Raw genomic sequence first — 23,308 nt, forward strand, 5'->3', positions numbered from 1 at the left:
GATGTCTCTAAATTCAACTTTGTGTGTGTCTGTTGCCTTTTAAGTTGGCTAATGCAGTTGTGCTTAGGTATGCAAATTGGGTGTATTTTTTTTCTCTGAACAGTCAGCTATTTAGGCAGAGTAACTGTGAAAAGAGATCCACAAAAGGAGCCTATTTATAATCCAGGACTTCACACTTTATTTTGTGTAAGTAAAATTGGTTACTGTTTTAATATGAAACTGAGTTGAAACAGACATTTATTTAATTGGCAGAACTTTAAATTCCAGTTTTATTTATGTAGGGAATTCCAAGCATCTGCATAGATGTACCACAAGGGATTGGCAGTCTGAGAGTGTTTCTTTTATTAAATTCTGTGGTGTTTTTCCACTCTAAATATTTTATAACAAATAAAAGCCCTGCTCTGTGTGAGCACTCAGTAACTGGCAATCAGCTGAGTTCACAGATGCAGTTGGGACTCTTGCAAAGGCTAAATTCAATCCAGTGTGTAAATGTGGTAGATGAGGTTTGAACCAGCTATTTGCTTTGGCCCAGCATGCACCTGAGCTGTGGCAGCAGATTTTGAGATTTGTTCTTTGGACTGATAGAGATGGATACTTGGGGGAAGTAGTGCCAGCAGTGTCTGAGGTGGCTGGCAAGGGACTTGGAGTGGGAGATGCTGCACTGGCAGATAGGATGAGTGGCAGGAGCATTGGCTTGAAAGGGAACTCCGTGTGTGAATTTCTTTGCTGCATAGTAGGTACTACTAGTCAGCCTCTAATAAAAAGGCAGCTGAAGGGAAAGTATTGCAGAAGAGAAGACGGCAGCCTGAATGAATGGTTTGCTAAACTCACCAGCCAGTGTATTGGCATACAGGCAGTGTGGTTGATGCCTTTTCTTCAGCAGAGACAATTCCTCTGTCTGGATGGAGTGGTTAACAAAGTCATACCTAATCCTAACTGCAACTCTGCAGATACGAGATACCTACATTGAAGATAGTTGTTCACTTTCCAGAGGACTCTCCTGGTGATAGGTCCCCAAGCTGCTTTAATAATTGGTTTTGTAGTGCAAGGGACAAAGCTGTGGCAGTTCTGAGAAAAGGGCAAGTTGCAGAAACAGATTGAGGATTGGCAAGATGTGCTTTATGTTTCCTAGCAATGTAATACAGTTGGCTTCAGATGAAGGAAGGTCAAATTTTATCTGATTTTCATTTAAAAACATCATTAATACTTTGAAAAAACTGTTTAGATCACAAAGCCCCTTCTGAAATTAAAATTTTAGTAATTCCTTTTAAGGTTTCCCGTCTATTTGCACCTCTGCAAAGAAAGAACAAGTGTATATATCAAAGCTACATTTTTAGCTTTGCTCTAGACTATGCACAGATTAAAAACACAGCTGCCAACACCACCCTCCTGCCACAAGCCAGAACACCAGACCCATCACCAGTGGCACCAGCATCGCCTCGCAGACCCTCCAGGCCAGTCTGAGGCCATGGGAAGGTTGGGGAGGGCAGTGTGCTTGCTGGAGCCCTTCAGTTCAGGGGCTGCAGCAAGCTTTGCCAGCTCAACTTCCCCTTTATGTTTAAAATATAATGATTCATTCTTCACTCTGTTTCACAGGAAGCTGGAGTTAAAGACTGTGTGTGATATGATTGTGTTCTGCAAGAACATGTGTGCAGAGAAGGAATGCCACCATGAGGGAGAGTCTTTCTTCAGTCTGTCACAAGAAAACAAATGTATTTGAAGGGGAACTGTGAAACCCGGCTCTGGGCTGCCTTGGGGCAGTAAGACAGGCAGTATTTTTAGACTCGTCTAGCTCTTAGACCTGACAGAATAGCGTAATTTTCCACTTGTCCAAGAGGAAATGTGACTGGTTACCATTGAGTACTGGGTGCAGTGAAGAGTTTAGGTCTATCTGGGCACCCCAAACAGGGGTGTGAATAGCCTAAATGTTCTAGGTGTGTAAAGCTAGGCAGGAACCCTGACATGAGTAAGCCTTCTGAGGATGTTTCTGAGGTGCTTTGTGGCTGGAGGTTGGCTCTAGACAGCTCTGCAGTGTCCTTTAGGTCTGTAGTGCTGTTTCTGAAAGAGAAGAAAAAAAGCCAAGGCCCATGAATGACATTGCCTTCAGGGAGATTTCTGATTTTGTTAAAATTTTGGCATTATATTTCATAATTATTTAAGGATTTTCTCTTGCCTGTTTTTTCCCCAAACAGTCTGTGGTTTCCACTGTACTGCAGTATAGGCAATCTGGTAGGAAAACTGAGCCATTCCCATGGGCACTTAGGTGGGACACACTTCAAAATGGGGCAGACTCGTTGGGAAAACCAGCTCAGATCAGCTGCTGGACCTTCAGCCAAACTGTCTGTTCCTGCTCTGGGGATAGTAATAAAATTGTACTTGTGAGGTTCATTTGTCTAAATCTTTTTTTAAACCAACACGTGAAAGATGCTCTTCTTTTTTTTTTTCTTTCTTTTTTTTTTTTTTTTTTTTTTTTTTTTTTTTGTGTGTAAATAATTGCAAATACATCAAGGCAGATTTTGCAAGTGCAGCTGTGTATGCAACCCATCTGTGTGTTTAAGTGCAGTCACCCGGCAAGGGTGAAGCACGTGCATAGAAATTGGCAACTCCAAAGTTGTTCCTTTCTTTCCTGTGGTAGGAAGTGTAAATGCACTGAGCTGGAGGTTAGGATTGCTCCTCTTTTGTTTTCTTTCTCTCAGGGAGTTTTCTCCCATCTGTTGCTGACAGACAATGACGGGGCCGGTACTTACGGGAGACGAAAGCAGTGGCCGGTGCAGGGGAAGGCTGGCTGCTCTCCTGGCTCTGGGGTCTCTCCTGGCTCCGGGGTTTCTCCTGGCTCCGGGGTCTCTCCTGGCTCCGGGGTCTCTCCTGGCTCCGGGGTCTCTCCTGGCTCCGGGGTTTCTCCTGGCTCCGGGGTTTCTCTCGGGAAGCAGAAGGCCCCGGGAGATCGGGGCTGGCGCAGTTCGCAGCTCTCTCGCTCTCTCGGCCCCGCAGGGAGACAGGCCGTGGTCTCTGTGGGGAGAATTGAGCCCCGCTGCGAGCTCCGTCTCCTGCTGCCTTCTCCCGTGGGTGAGTTCCGCTCCTAAGAGCGGCTGTGGGACCGGATTAACACCTGCCTCACTGAGGAAGGACCGTCGCCATCTGCTGGGGCGCCTCAGGGGAAGGCCTGGGCCCCCGGGCCCTTCCTCCCCTCCCGGCCGTGTCCGGGGCTGCCCAGCCCCGCCAGACAGACCTGCCCTCCAGAGGAAACCTCTGCATGCAAGCTCAATATTTAGATCCAAAGTCTGATGCTAAACTGGCTTATGAGAGACAATCTTAAGTGGGTATCATCAGAACGTAGACAGTGTTCCTAGAGAAATAAGATCCTGGGATTTTGTTACATGTTTGCAATGTAGATGAAGTTTGTGGGCCGAGACGATGCTGTGTGGGCCCAGTGTAGATTCACAGGTAATTTAGAGCAAGTGTCTTTCTGATAGTAAAGTTCTTTAGCTCAGATTGTTATCTTGAAATACTATTTGAAGAAATTCTAATTTTTGCTGCAGTTAAATTCACCATCCTGATTTTACCTTATTTTGGATACCACTTGATGTTTCTAGTCTCTCTGATGCCCCTACCTCTCTCCTGAAAAAGGAGGAACTGTCTGGAGCCCAAAACCTGAGAAAACATCCCCTGATGCTGATAGGATCTTAGTAGTTGGAGCCACTTCTAATTGAGAACTAGTTGCAATCTGCAGGTATCTCTCCAGTATGAGTACAATGAATGTAAGTAATATGAGTTGAATCCTGAAAAATTCATGTGTTGTTTACTGGTCCCTTACTTCTGAAACAAACTTTTGTTAAAGTACCATAAAGACTAAGCAGACACAGACTTGTCTGGATTTATTTCTCTATATAAAAGTGAAGTAAACCACACTGTTGAACCAAACTTTGTCCTGAAAACATTTTGAAGAGTGCCATGCTACAGTAAGATGATTAAAGTAATCTCATGATTATAGAACAGGGAAAATGACATGAAGAGGCCAGTAAAAGGGAGAATATTCCAAAGGCTTGAGAGAATTATGCATGTAGCTTTCTTAAGTTCTTTTGAAAATCCAAACATATTTGCTATTGATACTAGAATGGGGTGGACTCTTCCAGGGATAGATATTCACAAAAGGGCATGCTTAAGCAAAGAAGAGGAGGGGTTTAGGGTTTTAAGTCTACAATAATGAGATTATTGAAAGTGATATAGAAATGACATTATAAAGGAGGGGGAGAGTATGAAGAGGAGTCGAGAGAAGTCAGGATACAGGAGATATGCAGAAATTAATAGCAATGAGTTCTGAAGGATTTCAGAGGTGAGAAATGTAGCTTTTGGGGCCCTGAAGTGAACTGGGATCTTTTGACCTGTCTGAGAATGCAAATATTAGTGACTGGTGGGAGGAGGGGCTAGCAGAGGTCAGGGCAGTGATGGAGAAGAGACAATGGCCCTTCTGCAGCAGCCTGTCTTTCACTTCACAAAAGCTTTTTTGTAATTCAAATGAAAACAGCTTCTCCTTAAGAAAGGGATCTCTCTTTGGAGTGAGAAATGCTGCAACATTTTTCTCTATGGCTTCCCTTCAGTTCCACCTCCTTCCATCAGTCCAAGCATGAATTTGATTTGACCGTGGTTTTTTTGTTGCAGAATTCCAGTGTAAACAGCAGTGTGCTGGAGATGCAGATGATGGTCCGGGATCTTTTTAGAGCTTTTTTCGTAAAAGACTTTACCTGGGAAGCGCTTGCTAGATCAGCTCACTTGTGATTAGTCCCGGAATACCACCGTGCTGAGAATGTCCGTGCATGTGAATTTTGTATGTGTCAACTTGCAGTGCCCCCACACCTCTAAGCATCCATGAGTGACCGAGGCAGTTCTAGTTCACTTCTAGAGACGATTCAGTAGCACTTCACTGCCCTGGAATTTGTATTTGCCGATGCTGTGAGAGGGGTGTAGCAGAGGAGCGTGGTCTGAGCTAAGTTCGTCACCCAGGCTCACCTTGACAGAAAGAGAAACCTTTCTAGATGGTAATTCAGCCTCTCTTCTTAAACAGCCTCCTAAAGTGACTCATCCTCTAAGTTGCCTGTCCACTGCTCTGTTGTAGTGGGAACCTGGATCACTAACTCAGGGAAGGCTTCAGCATTCAGGGGGTTCGAGTAGATGAGGTGAATCTTCATTAAAAGCCCAAGAGATTTGTTGACAGAAGCCATTTTGTGCTGGACCTCTGTCAAGAAGTTCCAAGCGAGAAGAAAACAGTTGGAATGTCTGAGTCCTTATTAAAGCACAGCTGAAAGCCCCAGTGCTGTGCAATGCTAGTATTTTGTGACTGATTTGATGTTATAGACAGTGTGGTCATAACAGCACGAACCTTAAAATTCAGGGTTGGCTGAGGACAAATCAGATTTTTGGAATTATCTCAGGCATGTACTTCATGTTAGCAGTAGCTGTTTCTCTTATCTAGTATTTAAAAATAAATAATCAAGTTTATTTATTGAAACATTTTATTCATACATGCACTTACATAATTTCAAATAGCAGAATTTCTGAATATTTCATTTATTTCTATATTTCATTTAGTATTTATCAGCATTCACCATATGTCAGACTAAGAAGTGGGGAAGAAGTTTCAAATTGCCATGATTAGTGCTTAGTTAAAGTTTATTAAATTGCCAGTATGAGTGATGGTTTTGTGATATGTATTTATTATTGTTTATTATTATTTGTATTAATGTATTTATTGCTTATGTATCTATATAATTACAAAAAATACCCAGTGAAAATAAGCTTCAGGTCAAAGGATCTCTCCCTTGTGACATATTTGAATTTTGCAGTTGAAGCTGCATTTATTTCCTGAGGGTCTTTCCAGTTTCACCTGAAATGGAATCTGCTTTTTTTTGTGAGTGGTCATGCAGTTTGCTGTGGGAAGAGGTGGTGGCTCCTGTAACTCCTGTGCCTTTGTGTGTGTGCAGCTTCTACAGCTCAGACTGCCTGAGCTGTTTGCAGAGAATGACTGATACTCCATGATGTGTGTGATTTTTTCTTTTTTTTTTCCTTTTTATTAATCATATTGGTTAGCTAATAATTTAGTTCCTCTTCAGGGGATAGATTAAAAAAAAAAGTACTAATAAGCTTTGAGGCTTTAAAGCCAGTTTGATACACAGGAAGCCTGAAAATAGGGCAATAAAAGATATTTCTGGTGCTATTTCCTCTTACTAAACACCTCTGTCTATCAGGCAAGTCCCTGTTCAGGTGTTTGCTGATGAATTAATTTGCCTGTAGGTCTCAGCTACAGCTACAATGTTTTTGCAGAGTTGCTCTCTCACACAGCTGTGGCTCTATTGTTTAGGAGAATTTTAGTATAATGCACTCTCTGATGCTTAAGTTCTTCCTTCCTTCTCCAGACACTCATAATTTAAAATGTGTTCTTATAGAAATAATAATATAGCAGCAATTGGGCAATGAGGGACTACTGGATTGCCAGTAAGATACAGTCATAGGCTCTTTAAAAGTAGTACAGTTGTTTCGGTATTGCTCCATTTTACATGTTTAACACTAGTAATGTCAAAGGAATTGCACCTGATTTCCAATATTCTAACTTCACTTCACAACTGAAAAATTGGAGTCAGACCCAGTATTCTACATTGTATGCTGGCATTTTCCCAGGACACAAGAGACGTTGGAAAACCAGTCATCATATTTACTCAAAAATTACTTTATCTGTCTTTAAAATCCATCTGTCTCTAGGATGGACATGATTAGATGATGGTTAACAGTGCAAAGCACTTCAGGCCATGCCAGGAGCAGCAGAACTGAAGCAGGTTCCTCCCAGCTGAGGTGTCTCGATTCTCAGTTGGTTGGTTGGTGACTCATGACTGTGAGCCATCACTGCAGTCCTGCAGTCAGGTAGTTACAACTGTGCTTGAAAGGAGATGCTGAAAGATTTAAATTGCCCTGTGCAGTCATTGTTATAGTACTTTGAGATTATTTATTGCATTCACTTTCAGACCTCAGTGCAGGTGAGAACTGCAGATGACATGCAGGATGGGGATGCAGGGTATTTGTTTCCTGTCATTTGTGTAGAGCTTTAGCTTATGAGCTGCATATCTGATAGAAAGCAAAAGAGCATGATCAGAATGACAAGGTTCAAAGCTAACAATTGAGTAACATGAGCAAGGATGCATCTGTTCTTGAAACAAACTTCAGTGAACACTCAGTTGAATTTGTCAGACTATTTCAGTAAAGCTGTGTTTCCACAGGACCTTTGAGCTGCTTTGCTAAAGACAGTAGGGCTTTTTGGTATGGAGGCAAAGACTTCTAACAGCCAAATTTAGTGGCAACACAAATTCAATTGATGAAAAAAAGAGAAATTAAAATTATGGTTGCAAGTTCTTGTTCATATGTATGGCCCCTGTGCTGTAGTTGCAAGGTGAAGATGATAGTGATGGTCAAATGCCGGAATTTATTGTTCATGTCACCTCTTAATTTGTCACTGTGAACACATTTTCTTGGAAACAAGATATCTGCACTTGCAAGAAGCTTTAAACAACTGATGGCACAAGTGTAAAACAATTTATTAATATTAACCCCGAAAATTCCAGGCTCATTTAGATCCCTGGACACTTGTTCTGAATCAGTCCTGATCACTGATGAGTTTAATGAAATAGTCTCACTTGTCTCTCAAGTGCAATGTGACATTGCAGTCAGGTGTTCAGAAAACAGGTTTTACAGGATTTTGCTTTAAGTTGTTGCTTCTCCAGCAGCGGGGACCAGTTGCCTCACCGCTGTTTCTGTTCTCCTTTTCGTTTCCCTCAGGGGTAGGCACACTTTGCCTGCCTTGCTGTTCAGTAAGAAGTCTCTTGCTATTTCTGAATGTTTGAGGAAGTATCTGCCTTAAACATGAATTTTGTGAAGGGGCATGAGCAAACTGTCACTGCCTTGTCCCTAGTGTTGCCTTGTGTTACTTCTGCTACATAGAAGATGGAAAATACTGATTTTCCCTAGTTAAGGCTACAAGCTGAGTTCAACAAGGCCCATATGAAAAGCATTTGAGAGAAGTCCCAGTTGCTTCAAGTGTTTCATGTGTGCAACTTTTTCATGTGACAACTACTAATTAACAAATTCTTTCCTTAAAACATACTCTGTGCTTTTGTGGTTTAGAGGTGCTGCAGAGACACTCAAAACAATGAGATTTCATTGAAAAAGTGGATTGTGAGGAGCATTAATAGAAGAGCAGAACACTTTCAAACAAAAGGGGCCATCAAAAAGTACTTATTTAATGAAATGAATTTTTATACTTAAATTTCATTCTAGATCTGTAATGTGTTTCTATTAATCTGCATTGGAAGGAACTTGTCCAACATGATGTGAAGCAGAAAGGAAACATTTCACTCTACTCATTCTAATTTGTCATAGATTTGCTTGAATCCTGCAAGGCTTTTTAAGCCTGTAAGACAAACTATAAGTTGTGCTTATGCATGACATGAGGAGCATCAGCTGTGGCCTGCTGAGTTTGGGAACAGCAGATCTCTAGGACAACAAGTCACAGTGCACGAATAAACATTATGTTACCACAGCAGAATTTTAAACCGAAACTAGTCCTCTCTAGACTGTTTTCCTAATTCTGAGCACATTAAAATGGAAGATGAGACCTTTAAAATCTTTATCAGAAGAATGAACACTGATCAGCCTGGTTTCCCATTTTTTCCCTGCCTTGTGCCATGACCTGTTCTTGTTCTGAATCCATGGGCTCGTCCAGTGCTTCTCTCTTCCTCTGCTGCCCATGCAGACAGCTCAGACCCGGCCCAGTGTGAGCACGGTGGAGCACTGGCAGCGACAGCAGTGCAGCTGGGGGATAAAGGAGGAGATGATGTGCTGTCAGCTGACTTCCTACCTCTGCCCCTTGTGAAATCTGTGAAATCGTCATTCTTACAAGTCCTGACCAGGGTACAAGAAGATGAAAGGAAGCAGAGCCTACTTTTGTTGCCCATTGGTCGGTTTCAGCTCTTCAGCAGTCTCGGTGATCTGCAGTTGGTTGTTGTTTCAGTAATCCCTGATAGTTTCAGAGATGAGGAAACCAACAGCATGCCACAGTAGAGATTTCTGCTCTTGATTGCAATGGAGGGGTGATTGTGATCATCCTACAGTGTCCTAGGAATGATTTTCAGAGTCCCCAGGTGGTACTTCCAAGATCTCCTAAGGAAGCCGACCCCCCATGCTTCCACATATCCTTGGAGGCTAGTTTCTACAGAAATTGAAGGTCTTGCAGGTGAAAAGAATTATACTCTGGGGTCCCTATGAAAAATGCCAAGGAACAGACCCCTTGAATTTATATATGAGTTGTGTGGAGTATGAAGAGGTTGGAGCAACCAGAGAGAATTTGTCTCAGAAACTTTGTAGGAGGTCAGACAAGCTTTTTCCCTTTCAACTACTTCCTGTCTTATAACAAAATATTTTGGAATATGAATAAGATATAGGCACGGCAAGTTTTTCAATATTCATCCACCACCACCTTGTCTCTTTTGGCATCACTTTTGTCGTGTCCTGGTCCAAATAACTCTGATTTTCCAGCTAAATCAATGGGTCTAATGAAAGATCATAGCACTCCCTTCCCCCAAAAGAGTTGTACACTATTTGTATAATAGAACTTGGAGTCTATATCACCAAGTGATTAGAGGGCTAGTGCTAGTAGAGATGAGCTCAAACCATAATAAAACAAGTAGCACAAAAAAATCACTGGAGAAGTTCGGGGAATACTGACCTGAATGTCAGAATAACATCTCTGGGAAAAGGATTGCTTTTTCCAAGCAGGAAGTGGTTTGGAAGAAAGTGGTGTTGCCATGTGAACGGGGCATGCAACGTTATCTCCATGAGCTGCTGTTTAATAGCTTGTGGTTTTCATACTTCCAGTTTGAATGACTGTGTTGCAAAAGGTTCTTCTTACACCTCAGTAGGTATTGGGGAAGTAGGAAAAATGGGGAACAAAACTTGTTCGGCATCCATTACATTTTGATAATTTGAGGAGAATTTAATTTTGGAAATTAGACTATTAAATCTATAAAACAAAAATCTCTTGTAACTATCTTGTTTTACTATTAATGGAGAGACTGCTGTCCACTCACATCATTTACTTGAAGGTAATCAGCCACGTTGTGTTGATGGGAACCTAGAGGAAATAAAAGACTGAAATCAAAGTATTATCAAACTATTTGAACATAAATCTTCTTTCTTCTCTACAGGCATTTCTTCACCGGATCCGACAGAATGCAGTGGACAAAGCTGAGAAGTACATAACAGAGGAGAATGTTAAGGTATTTCTTCTGTCTTCCTTGTTTTCTTGGTAGGGAAAGTGATATGCAATGAAAGGCTAGATTCAGAGATATAAATATCAAATATCCTCTTGTCATATTGATGCTTATCATGAAGTTGGTTCCCTAAGGAAAGGAGCTCATGTTGACAGTTTATCTGTCAGTCTGTTTGCCTATTCTTGTAGCTGTCATCTTCCAGTAATTTTTCATCTCACCAGCTAATTTTAGTAAAATTTGACAACAGTGTAGTGTTGTCAGAGATACTAACTTTTGGCAAGATTTGTGAAATGCTGAGTAGAGTACAGAGGGGCCATTTCAATGTCTTTGAGAGGAAAGGCAGGGAATGCACAGCCCTTGTCTGTTTTGTTTGACAGTATTCGGTTAGCCAATTTGCATCTGCTGTTTTCTACTAATAGAAATTTTATAGGGCTATGAGAAGGGGGCAGGAATTTTCCTTTGGGTTCTTGTGGAAAGGAATTTGGGTTTTTGTGGGAGGTCTATATATTGTGAGACTCTTGTGTGAGGAGGTTCCTGGATGAATTTTGTGCTGGAAATAGTAGACATAGAGAGCTGTGAGATACAGGCTTCTGTAGTGCCTGTGGTCACAGGGGTGCATGGTGTTCATTAATGTCATAAATTCACAAAACACTTTCTTGTAGATATTTGTGTTAAAAACTCATCTTGTACACATATGCACATGAAACCAAACCCCTCTTCATACACCAACATAAGTGGAACCCACTGGTGAGTGGGACAGAGCACAGTTTGTTTGTCACTGGATGATGCTTTACTGCACTTGTGTTTGTCCCTGGAGCTCCTGAATTAGCAGCAGCTTTGCCCCGAGGGAGCAGGGCAGCCACAGGAGCTGTGTCACACCCGAAGTGCTGCTGCAGCTGGTGCGGCTGCTCCTCCATTTCCTGTGCCAGGCTTCCTGCATGTAGCAGGTGAGCAGGGTCCTAGCGCCACCTCGGCTGTCGCTTCTTCAGGCCAGCAAGGTGGTGTTGACTGGCTGATACCAGAAGGGGCTGGGAACAAGACTTCTGGCAGCTTTGGATAGCTCAACCTCTTGCTGTCTTCAAATTTGGAAATCCCCACTCTCCAAAAACTCACCGTCCAGCATCTGGAGTAAGTTCAGGGATGGCTGAAGAAAAGGTAGACAAATGATTAGTGACAGTAGCTCTTGTGTGTGTAGAAGTGTGCAAAAACTAAGTTCTGCATGAAAATAAATTCACACAACTATTTGTCATTGTTGATGTTGATGAAAATTATTATTCTATCGTTATTCATATCATCAAAATGAATATAAATTATGACTGCCACATAATCAGATGCAGTGCCTACAAATCCTGTCAGCAGGGTTTGTATTTGAAGTTTCTTCACACTCTGGTGAAGTACCACTTCATTTTTGTGTCATTCTTTAAATGCTTTAAATGGTCTTTTTGAGACTACTGTAAGACTTCATTTATTGCTGTTATTACAATACCCAGCTTTTAATAAGAGAGGTTCCCTTCAGTAACAAAAGGCTTATGCCTTTCTGGTAAAACAGAATCACAAGACACAAGTTTTCATGTGCCCATAGTTTCCAGAGTCAATATTGTCTCCTCCTTCCACCCTCCATCTCCCGTTATACCAAATAATTTGTCTTTCCTGCAGTTGAAAGATACTTGTTTTTTATTTCCCACTCTTTTCTCTCACCTCACTGATAGAGGCAGGAAAAGCAAGTGGAACTGGGACTTCTGATAATCTGCTGCTGATACTGTGTGTCTTGAGTCACCAGAGAGCTGTGAGATGGTCAACAGTAGAAGAGACTATTAAAAGTGCTTTGGCAGCTTATGTAAGGAGAAGCCCGACATTACTCTCTTTCTTCACGTGGCAGAAATGCCTCAAGGAAAATACAGGGCAGTCACTCAGGCAGTCACTTACCTGGACAAGGAGAAAGTGTTTTTTAAGATAAGTTGGGTTATTGCTCCCAGTATAATTTTGCAGATCTCTCCTACAGCTGGTGCTAAGCACCAGAGATTTCAGTAATCTTTAGTCACTGTAGCTCTCTCCAGAAAGGCCACATTGAGTCCTGTGCCAGGCCCAGATTTTACAACTGTGCCAGTGGCTAAGAGCTGCAGCAACATGATAAAAAAAATCAGTTTGAATGTATTCACTGCCTCATGTGGAAATAACTCTCCTGATGTGTTACTGTTAGACTATGCTCACAGCAGGCACTGCTATCACTTCACTGATAGAGCAGTTGGAAGGCTTGAGTACAACTTGAGGGCATGCACAAGGCTGGTAACTGGATTTGGTACAAGACCACGTGCAGTCAAGGTCTGTCTGCTGCCTTGATTTTCAAGTAACTCTTACCTGCAAATTCTGCTGCAAACAGAGCTTTACTGACCACCTCAGAATTCATTAGCTTGCACAGATATTTCTTGGATCAAAACCCACCCCTGAAGACTGCTCCTGAAGGATAAAATCATCCCTGACAGATGTTTTCCTCTTGCTTGTTAATCCCCTTCTGGTACAGCTTCCAGCAAAGCAATGCAGGCAAGGGCTACTGCATCATCACATCACATCACATCACTTTCAGCCACATTTCCACACACTCTTTCACACACTTGCAGGCTCCACTTGAATTAGCATAAGAAGTTTATAGGGAGCAATGAAAGGATCCTAGCTCCCTGGCCTTTTTTTAGGTTCAGAGCCAGTCAGTGCAAATTCAGTGTATTGGAATCTTTCAGCTTCTTGAGGCCTAGAAAGAAGCTCTGATGCACAAGTGGGCATTAATGATGGTGCACAGCACCATATCTCAGAATTCCTGAAGGGAGAGGGAAGCAAAGACAAGGAAGATGCAACAGGCTCCACTCTGGACATGCAGTCAGCTTGAAGGAGGAGTTTAAGAGAAATACTCTGCCCATCCTTGTGAGTAACGGAAATACAGAGTTGAACCTGGCTGCCTGCAGAGCCTTGAATTCCTGATTTTGTCCACCCCTGCTAAACCAAAGAGAAACTGGTTTTAAACCAGGAATTGAGGTTTCAGTCCTAGCTTTAATAACTAGACTTAATTTACAGATCATTGTTTCTCTGAATTGCTGCCACATCACCAGCCACCAGGCTGACTCACTGCTACAGCTGGTGAATAAATTCTACTGCATAAAGTTGAAGAGTTTGGTGTTACGGTAAGGAATTTTGGGAAGTGTTTGGAGATGTTAGGCTTGATCACTTCCCACAGCAGATGCCAGGGAGATGAATGCTGGTTCTGTCAGGCTGCATACTTTAGGGTCACCTGCTCCCTGAGCCAGATCTGGAAGCTTCTTCCAACGTGAAAGCTTGTTTGACTGCACTGCAGGTCTTCTCTTTGCAAGTGACATTGTTAAAGCAAAGTGATGGAAACATTGTCTGCAACACCTATGTCACTGCAGACTCCAGGATTTAGTTCCCTTTTAGCCTTCCCTCCAGTGGCTGCCAGTACTGATGGCTGTCACCTCACATCAGGACTTCTGCCCCTCTCTAGGTAGCATTCCATCTCCTACACGTGGATTCACACTTTCTTTGCACATTTTGTATGAAAATGACCAAGATTTACAGTGTTTATAGAATCTTTCACCCTGGCGGTTTATTCCCCTTAGCACACATATATTCTAATCACAGGGATCATTTAACTGTCGCCATTAGCTTTTAATACAAGGTTGAATGAGGGGCCTCTTCCCCTCTACATGTGCCTTTTGGTGTCACTGAGGTCAGTGAGAGGGAGCTCTAAATGCTGCTCTTGAGGTTTGTGAGAAATGAACGCTCTTCTGTCCTCTGGGCAGTACACTGGGCAGTGAAAGGCCGGATTCCATACAGCAGATTTTGTCTACTATTTACAAGTGCACCCTTGTGTTTGATACCTTCAAGTCCCTTTCTTCCATTAAGGGATTTCTAATGCATGGGAAGGAAAGGCAAATTACTCCCTGCTTCTGTCTCCTGTAAAATGAGTTTGACATTGTGGCTCCACGTACCTGGCTGTTCTCATGAAAAATATTCTCAAGACTTAAAAGAGGTTGCTTGCATTTATCATGCTCAGGGGTCTGCAAAGATAACCTTAATTTACAGCAGGTGCTTCAGCAGCAGTAAAGCTTTTTATAGGGGACTAGGAAAGTGGCAAATACAATGTAGTTCATTATTTACAAGACCTTGTCTGAGCTTTGGATCCTATTGTGGTAAGTCCAGAGCTCTACAGTATTTTGGTGTTACTACTTAGCAAAAAACTCTGTGATATATTGAAAAACTGGCAATGTTTTTCCCTTTATATTTCAGATCTTATTTTCAAACATTGAAGACATTCTTGGTGTTCACAAGGAGTTCCTGGCTGCTCTGGAATTCTGTTTGCAACCAGAACCCCAGTCTCAGCATGAACTGGGAAATGTTTTCTTAAAATTTGTAAGTACAATGAGTTAATGCAATCTGGAAATAGTTTCCTGTCATAAACTCTCTGGTCCCTTAGCAAACCCTAATCTCTAAGGCTTATAGCAATACTATGACAACGTGTGTCTTGTATGAAAGTTGTGGGTAGGGTGGGAAAAAACTTGTGAATGAGGTTAGAGTAATGGACATCACATCAAACTGAACTAAACAACAATGTATTTTTAGAAACTTTTTCCTTTTCTGTTGATTTTTTTTCCTTTTTTTCCCACCCATCAAAAAAGCAGCACAATTTAAAGCGCCTCAGAACAACTGCAGGTGTTTGCCTGGTGCTGCAGGCAGGGGTGTGTGATGTGTCCCTGCTCAGCAGCCCTGCAGCACACCACGGTCATGGATTGCAGCAGCCACTCGCTGCCAGTGCTGCAGGGCTGGGGAGCTTTCATCAGCACACGCTCTCACCATTTCACCCAGGGAAACAGTGGGCAGCATTTCTTCGGCCTTTCATTTTGGCCAGGGTTCTGTTGTTGAAATATGCTTAGAAGTAGTGCTGGAACACCCTCAGTGTTGCCTTTTCATTATCATCAAATCACAGTGAGTCCTGTGGGGAGCTTGCAGTGAGGAAGTGGCATAAGGCCCCTGAATCTTGAATGTACTGGTGTATCTGCTGTTGTGATTACCTGGCAGGGTCGTTCCTGGTCCTGATTATGAATCCAGTACTTGTCAGCAGCCAGGTGTTAGCACAGGTACTTTTCTTTAGAAACTCAGTGTTAAAAATTCTTAAAAATTTGGTGAATAACTTGAGAATTCTTAAAGCACTGTTTTATCCAGACACTGCATTTTTTTAGTGGAGCATGTTTGCTCCAAGTTTCTGTGTATTGTACATCCTTGTAGCAATCCCCAGTTTCACCATCTGATGGAGTTCCATCAGACTGCAGTGCTTGGATCCTCTTTATGAGATCTCCGTATCCTTAATGTCCACTAGTCTACATGGACCTGACTCCTCCTGGTCCGTCTTGGCCTAGAAGAAGAGCCTTGCTCGGCAATGGTCCTCCAGCCTTCAGAAGCAGAACACTGCTTTTATAGAACCATGGAATCATCAAGGTTGGAAAAGACCTTTAGGACCATCAAGTCTCACATCAACCCAGCACCACCACCTTGTTCACCATTAAACCATTGGCTGAAGTGCCACACTGACACCTTTTTTGAATACATGGAGGGATGGTAGTTATGGGCCCAATATTGTCCCAAGGACCTCTAGTTCATAAGGATTCAAGTCTTGAGTAACACCTAAAGCAAGCAAGCAGATTTTGCAAGAATTCTGAAAAAGAAATTAATGCACATTGTCTTTTCGAAGTATTTTAAGAGATGATGAAATGTGCTTGCTCTGGTATTCAGCTGTGAAAAATTGTTTTCCTTCAGAAGGCAGACATTGTCTGCCCTACTGTACTCCATGTGGTCGGGTGATCAGGAGTTCATTGTCTGATGGTAGATGCCAGAGTTTATTCTGGAGCAGGGATTCAGTGTGACTGTAGGAGATGGTAAAGAACATCCGTGAATTTTCATTCCAAATCCAGTACAGCCTTAAACAAAAACAGCATGTGGGACTTGTCTCGAGTGGCAGAGAGAACACCTGCGCTGACCATGGAGTGACCACACCTGGTGAGCACAGGCTCACTTTTGCAGGGCAGGAAAGGGTGTGATTGTGTGTGGAGCAGAAGGGCAAAGAATTGTCAGAGCCTTTGTTTCTGATATTGCCATATTGCTAGAGATTTTGGGATGTAATAGCTAGAAACTTGTTCTAGGGAAACGTGTGTTATGCTCATTTTTTGGAGCAGTGTTGCATGAGTGATCAATTTTACTGTCTAAGTCATCAGGGATATTGTTTTGTTGAGAATTGTGTGTCCTGTTTAGGTTTTTGATGTTGAAAACGTTGGTTTCAGCCTGCTTTGAAACAAGAAATTGCCATGCCTTCTTAAAAATATGTCCAAATAAAATGTTGCAGTTTTCCAAATATCTTATTTGCTTTTTTCTAGTCAAAAGTGTTTTCATATTTGCACTGATTTGTGGGCCATACGAATGGATCCAAAATAACATATTTGGAGAATAAACTGTTGGTTAAAGACTAACTTCTGTACTGTTCTCAGTAACCAACTGAGAACAGTACAGACTTACTTCTGTTGCCAAAACAGAAGGTCTAGCTGTGTATTCAGCAGATTTGCTGAGTAAGAAAGAGCCTTTTTTATCTGGTCACATCTCTGGCCATAATTGCACTTTTAACCTAGAGCAGCTGCAGGTTCAGAATTCCTGGGCTGACATCTGTAATTACGTAACTGATAATTTCCTCACCAGGCTATGGGAGAGCCCAGGACTGAGTATCACCCAGAGAGGAAATGAAACACTTCAGACACTGAGTAATTTTAAGCATAGTTCTCATATTTGTGGGTCGCCAGCATGGGGTATAGCTGGGAAAGATTTGAGGAAAGCACTCTGGTGTGTGTGTATAATTATTGCACTGTCTTGAGCTTTAGCAAAAGCATTTTGTCGTGATCTAAATATACCCTCCCAAGCTCCAAAGCTGCAGTCAGAAACCTGAGCAGTGACATTTGGTATGCACTGATGTAACGGATGATCTTGTGGTAATGGCTGCTGGTTTTAGTTTCAAGCATGGTGCTTGTGTGCATCCAGGGAGTTGAGGAGAGGTGAGAGGAGAAAATGTGGGAAAAACTTCTCTATCTGTTTTACTCTGTAACTCTCTTGTTTTTATGGTTGACAACAATCCTGTTGCCTTTTTTCCCCTATTGTGCTGTGGTCACAGGCCTGCCTTTTGCTGCATCTGGTGGTCAGAAGCTTTTGATTCTTTGCAGCTTCCCAGTATTGCACCTCAGTAGCAACGTGAATTGCTGCCAGTGAAGGATAAAAGTCCTGAACATCTGCATTCCAGCTCTTTGTACCGTACTCTTTGTGACTGTGGATTTATTTGCTTTGTACCATTGTTCTTATGTTTGGACATACATCTATTTATTCTCAGTTCTTTCTTTTGAAGTACAAGGAGAGGTAAAATTAATCAGGTTAGTGAAAAACCCAACCCAAAAGCATTTTACAGACTCTGAATATGTATATCTACCACTGAACATCTGACCAGAATGTCAAATTCTCCTAAACTAACATAAATGCAATTTCTTTTCCTTGTGACAATAGCAAAAGGAATATCCAATGACTGCAGCTGGATCCCATGATTTCCTGCTAGTAAACTCCTTCAGCTGGCAGTACTTTTTTGCTTGGATCACTGTAAGCTGTCTTAAAAGTAGCTAGATGCTGCAAATACCTTCAGCTGACACAGCTGAAGTTCTAAGAGTGCTAGGACTCCAATCAAAACTCAAAAAAATTGACTTCCAAATTCTGGGGAGATTAAAAGGTTCAGGTAGAATGTTTTCAGACCAGAATCATGCTGTGAATGCAGCAGCAAACTGGAAGGCGTTGGCTACGTGGCTTGGTGCCCTGAGATGGTAGCGCTGGAAAGCCTCACATATTACCCCGCAGAGTACCACACATACTTTGAAATTACTTTTTGATATGCAAACTGGCTTGTGTGGGTGCCTCCACATGGCACTGCATTATGGCATAGAAGCCAACCTGAACCAGGAAATAAAGTACTATTGCGAGAAGCACTCAAAAATGATGGGTTTTTTGGCTTTTGAGTCATTCATTTTGCCTAAAGCCTAATACAGTCTCATGATTCCCCTTTTATTCAGGTGAATGCAGGACTGGAAGCTCTGAACATTGCCGAAACTTCAGCCCTTCCTACCAGCTTTGAGAGTATCAACTCGCCCCTTGCGTTATCTGCTCAGGCGTGGAAATAGTTGTTCCTGCTTCTTTTGTCAATCACTCCAATGTTTCCAGATATCTAGTGTTTGAAATGGGTTCAGTATCTCTGATTATTTTAGACAGAAGGAGCTGTACTGTCTTTGAATCTGAAGATCAGTATAGCAGAACTTGCTGACCCTGACCTGCCAGCTGACCTTTATTTCTTAATAGGGGATTTCATTCCAGCATGTGCTTGTGGGTGTGACATGTCCCAGTGTTAGTAGCTCAATCTAGTTTTGCAGCTACCTTTCTGTTTGTTTAGTATCTGTAATATGTTGGTTATTTGGTGAAATTCTTCCAGTTACAGAAACTATTATATGCAGCTGTTAGGTTTTGTCTGCTGCTTGTTTCAGAACACAAAGTAAACCAGTCAACCTGCTGGGGCCTGGCTCTCACCTCTTGAGAGGCAAGGGAATTTCCAGCTGACTACTTCATGTTATAGATCCCCTCCAGATTCAGAGCTTCTTTCAGGCCTTGGTTCTTCCCAGCCACTTGGCTTTCTTCCTCCTGCAGTAATGGTCAGCCCCCTTGTTCCTGGCTTTGTTTTGCTCCTGCCTACTTTCATGGAATATCTTGACTCACATGCAAGTTTTCTCAAGATAGCAAAATCCCTCCTTTCAAGAAAGAATTCCTATGATCTCAGTGAAGCATTAAGAAGAAAAGTGCTGAAAGTCTTAGTGCTCAGGAAAATCTCTGTTAACTTAAAACAGAGTAAGTCAGGAATTAGTGAATACTTGTATACATTATTCACATTAGACGAGTGTCACACACTTCATGAAAACTCCAGTGCTAATGCCACTTGGAGTCCACCTCTCTATGTAAAGAATTTGGTAACAGACTGTGGCAAAATAATCTCTCTAGTGGTGTCTGAGTCAATAAGTTACTTTGTTTTTCCTTACAGAAAGACAAATTCTTTGTGTACGAGGAGTACTGTAGTAACCACGAGAAAGCACTCAGACTGCTGATGGAATTGAACAAGATCCCGACAGTGAGAACATTCCTTCTGGTAAGCACCTTCTCTAGCACTCTTGACTGAATGATCTGACTTTGCCCTGTGCTCATAGTAACTCTTTGGAATCCCAGGAATGCTGGGAATTTTGCAGGTATTACCCATTGCAGGTATGGAGCACTCAGGCTGGAGGGCTACTGAAATCACTGATGAGTTGAGGCACAGAACTGAGCACTACCAGCACAAGTGATGGCAGTGGAAACCAGGATTTTTTTTTTTTTTAAGAATCAACATTAAAAAAAAAGCACAGATGATGAAAGGAGTAATGCAACAAGTCAGCAGCAAGACTGAAGCTAGTTCCTATTGGATTTGGTTCCCTGCTCAGTTCTGATGAACTCACCATTTACAGGTTCATCAGAAAAATGTGACCAGCTTCTGACACCCCTTTCTGCATGAGTCCAGCTGTGGGCAAGAAATTTATCTGGATGAATTATTTTGAGTGTGTCATTGCTGCTTAAATCAAAAGTAACCTCACTCCCATCCAAGGAGGGACTGTGGATATACAGCCTTCAAAACCCATCTTGGAGACTGGGCTGGGATGAGAAAGTCAGTGGGCACTGCCTTTTACCCCTGCATTCCTTACTTATCTTTTTTTGCTTTGTTGCTTCTCCTCCTTACTTTCACCCCAATTCTGCTTGATTTTTGAATGTCTTATTTTCGTAGCCATTACATAGGTGAGGGAATAATTCGTCACATCAGCTTTTTTCCTGTTAAGTTCTATGAAGTGAAGGCTGTCTTCCTTGCAAAGGACTTGCTTTTCTTTCTTCTCTCTTTTTTTTTTTTTTTTCCCCTTGCTGTGAAAGGTCTATTCTTTCCCAATGTAGTAAAGCAAAAGAAAACTTCCATGTAAACATGAGTCACAAGCAGGGCCAGAGCATTCCTTTAGCTGCAAAGATACAGGCCTCAGAGGGAGCCTACCCTTGTGCTGTTGCATAGGCAGAGTCTCTTTGTCACATCTGAGTTTTAATGAACCTTATCAAACCTTATCAAATTTATATTTACTTTGAATTACTAAATGACCCTTACCTTGTTCATGAGGGTTTCTTGGGTGCTTCTGGTGAGGGAAACCAATGAGAAAGAGGAGAGAAGGTGCATGCAAACACTGTCCTTCCCAGCCTTCAGAAGGTTCTCTACTTCCACTGGATTGACAGAAGTTTTCTGTTGTGTTAGAGACACCAGCTGGGAAACTGATTATGAGTGCCATCAAATATGTCATGCTGATTGCTGTGGTTTGCTGCAGCACCTGAATCCAAGAGACTATTAAAATGGTGGTAAATATGGGAAGAAGGGCAGCACTGATGTGTCTACTTAGCTGTGGTGCTGTAGTTCCTTCCAGGCCTCCCTTCCCTTCTCCTCTGCCTTCCAAACCAGTGCTACAATGCTACTATGCAAAAAAGGCAGCACTATAGTACAAAGCTTTACTTGTGAGAATAGATTTGGCCTGATTGCCCTCTTACAGCTGCTGAAACATAGAATGTGGGAGTGTGTTTGAAAAGTCAGTAGGTGTTAAAGGGCAGATTTAAGCTCAGAGCTATAGAGAGGGCTGAAAGAGGAGATGGGAAGGACTGAATCACTTGAGACTTGGAAATTGGACAGGGAGCATTGTGAGCTGGGTAGCCAGTACCACAGATTAGAATGGCCTGGGGACAGGTTATTTTACAGACAATTGTCTGTAAAAATACCAGTTAGGACTAATGAGATTTTATGTATGATGTCTTTGTACATTCCTTGAAGAATTGTAGAGCTACAGCCAAAAAACTCACTAAATTTCTGAGTGGATCTGAGCCAAGGCATGTATTTCACAGGGGCAAACATTACTGCTGATGCCCCAAAGCATGCACTTCTTGGCTGAACTGCATTTAAAGTTAAACTTCTGTGTGGACAGGACAGGTTTGCAACTGGAGTGACTTTTGGAGCAAAGTCCATATTCATGGTGTACCATAGGAATGTGGAGTAGTTTATCTGAAATAGACTTGAAGTCCACCTGAATCTATTACCTGTCTCTGGCAGCAGCCAGTAGGAAAATGTGTAAAATAAACAGTAGGGCAGTATTGATTTGTCATAAAGATTACAGGTTATTGTTACAAATTAAGGATAGATCAAGGAATATATGGTTTTTTCCCCCCAGTGTTCTTAAACTCCCTTTCTGTATCAATCCTGTGAAATTAATTTCCATAATCTGTTGAGAAGTTCCATGTGTGCTGGTTAGCCAGCCAGTGTGCCCAGGCTGTTTTTCCAGCGGTGCTCAGGCATAATGTTTTGCCAGAGAATTGGTGGATGTTTGCAGATGACTCATTTGTTTCAATTACAGGTCAATTCAGACATAAGAATTGGACTAAAGTTAATTACATGATTACTAGTTAGCTGGCTTTATTTTAGCCTTCAAGAGTTTTCTGGACCAGCAGTATACAATTTTACATAGTGAACAAAGACAACAGGTCGTATCTGTTGTGGGGCTAAATTGGATTATTTTAGGTAATAGTCCATTTAGGTTTGCTGTTTGCCATTGTATTGTTAGGATGGTTTTTGAGTCATCAGCTGTATAATATTCCTCTGAGAAGACACCTTTCTGCACAGCAAATTTATCCACAGCAATTTTTTTTCTGCTGATGCCTGCAGAACTTTTCAGACTTGATGGATGTATTTCAGTGGTGAATGAAGTGCTGTTTCCTGTACCTTAGGTGTGGTGAAGTGCTTTCTCACCATAATGCACGTTTAGAAATACAGAATCATGTCAAAAATAATCTGAAAGCTTTTTGTCTGAGGTAACATTTGTTTCTTTTTTTTATTATAGGGTTGCATGCTTTTGGGAGGCAGAAAGACAACAGACATTCCACTAGAGGGTTATCTGCTGACTCCAATTCAGAGAATTTGCAAATATCCTCTTCTGCTAAAGGTAAACCAGAGAAAGTATTTCTCCAGATGGTTGTTTTATTCTTAGAATGATTCTGCATCTTTTTTTTAGCCCTGATTTTTGTTGCCACTATTGCTTTCCTGATTTACACTTCTGAAGGTTGGATCTTCTCTGAAGAAAATGGCTTCTTAAGGGTACAGGCAAAAAGCTGCCTGATACTGGCAGGCTGCTAAATCCTGTTGTAGTCTGGGTAGAGCAAACAGGGTGACTTACTGACTAACCAAAGCCTTTTGACCTCAGTGCTCTTCAGATGTTTATTAAGGATCGTGTGGACTGTTTTAGCCACTTCCTGTAAAGACGTGTTCAGCTAGAATTGTGCCAGTGTTCCGAGGGACTGGATGGCTCTGGGGACTCTAAACTGACATGTTTTTCATTACAAGGTCTTTAGTTTGATGGTGATCAGGTCAGTAATGATCAAAGTCTGTATCTTCTGTCAGCTGTTTGGCAGCTGGTTTGAGAACTCTGGCTGTCTCAGATGAGTTCCCAATGGGCAAGTGTCAATCCAGAAATGATTATGGTATCTGGCACTAATTGGCTCCCTTGCTAGTATTCTTACCATAGAAGATAAAGCATAGAAGACCTGAAAACAACTCACTTGCCTCTCATCCTTTCTGGTCAGGGCTGGGTCACCTGCCTGGTGGGGACAAGGAGAGGGAAAAGGAGAAAGCAGTTTCTGGGAGAGCTTGCATCCCCCAGTGGCCTCGTAGATACTCTGTGGCTAACAGCTGCCAATCTTCCCTGATGTCAGTCTCTTCTTCAGCCAGAGTCACACTGTGTTTACTAAAAGAAAAGTAATTTAAAGAAATGCAAATA

At 42.0% G+C, this 23,308-nt stretch overlaps 1 protein-coding gene across 3 annotated transcripts in view; it reads left to right on the forward strand.

Annotated features, from left to right (window-relative positions):
- PREX1 (phosphatidylinositol-3,4,5-trisphosphate dependent Rac exchange factor 1) overlaps positions 1 to 23,308 on the forward strand; it is a 127,487-nt gene that overhangs the window by 42,715 nt on the left and 61,464 nt on the right. For all 3 annotated transcript variants that reach the window (XM_015647498.3, XM_015647499.3, XM_015647497.3), the window contains exons 2-5: positions 10,245 to 10,316; positions 14,604 to 14,726; positions 19,474 to 19,578; positions 22,376 to 22,477. In XM_015647498.3, coding sequence (XP_015502984.1) covers positions 10,245 to 10,316; positions 14,604 to 14,726; positions 19,474 to 19,578; positions 22,376 to 22,477 — 402 coding nt within the window. The remainder of the gene's footprint in view (positions 1 to 10,244; positions 10,317 to 14,603; positions 14,727 to 19,473; positions 19,579 to 22,375; positions 22,478 to 23,308) is intronic.

Source organism: Parus major, chromosome 20, assembly GCF_001522545.3.
Source record: "Parus major isolate Abel chromosome 20, Parus_major1.1, whole genome shotgun sequence".
In the NCBI taxonomy this organism is placed as follows: Eukaryota; Metazoa; Chordata; class Aves; order Passeriformes; family Paridae; genus Parus; species Parus major.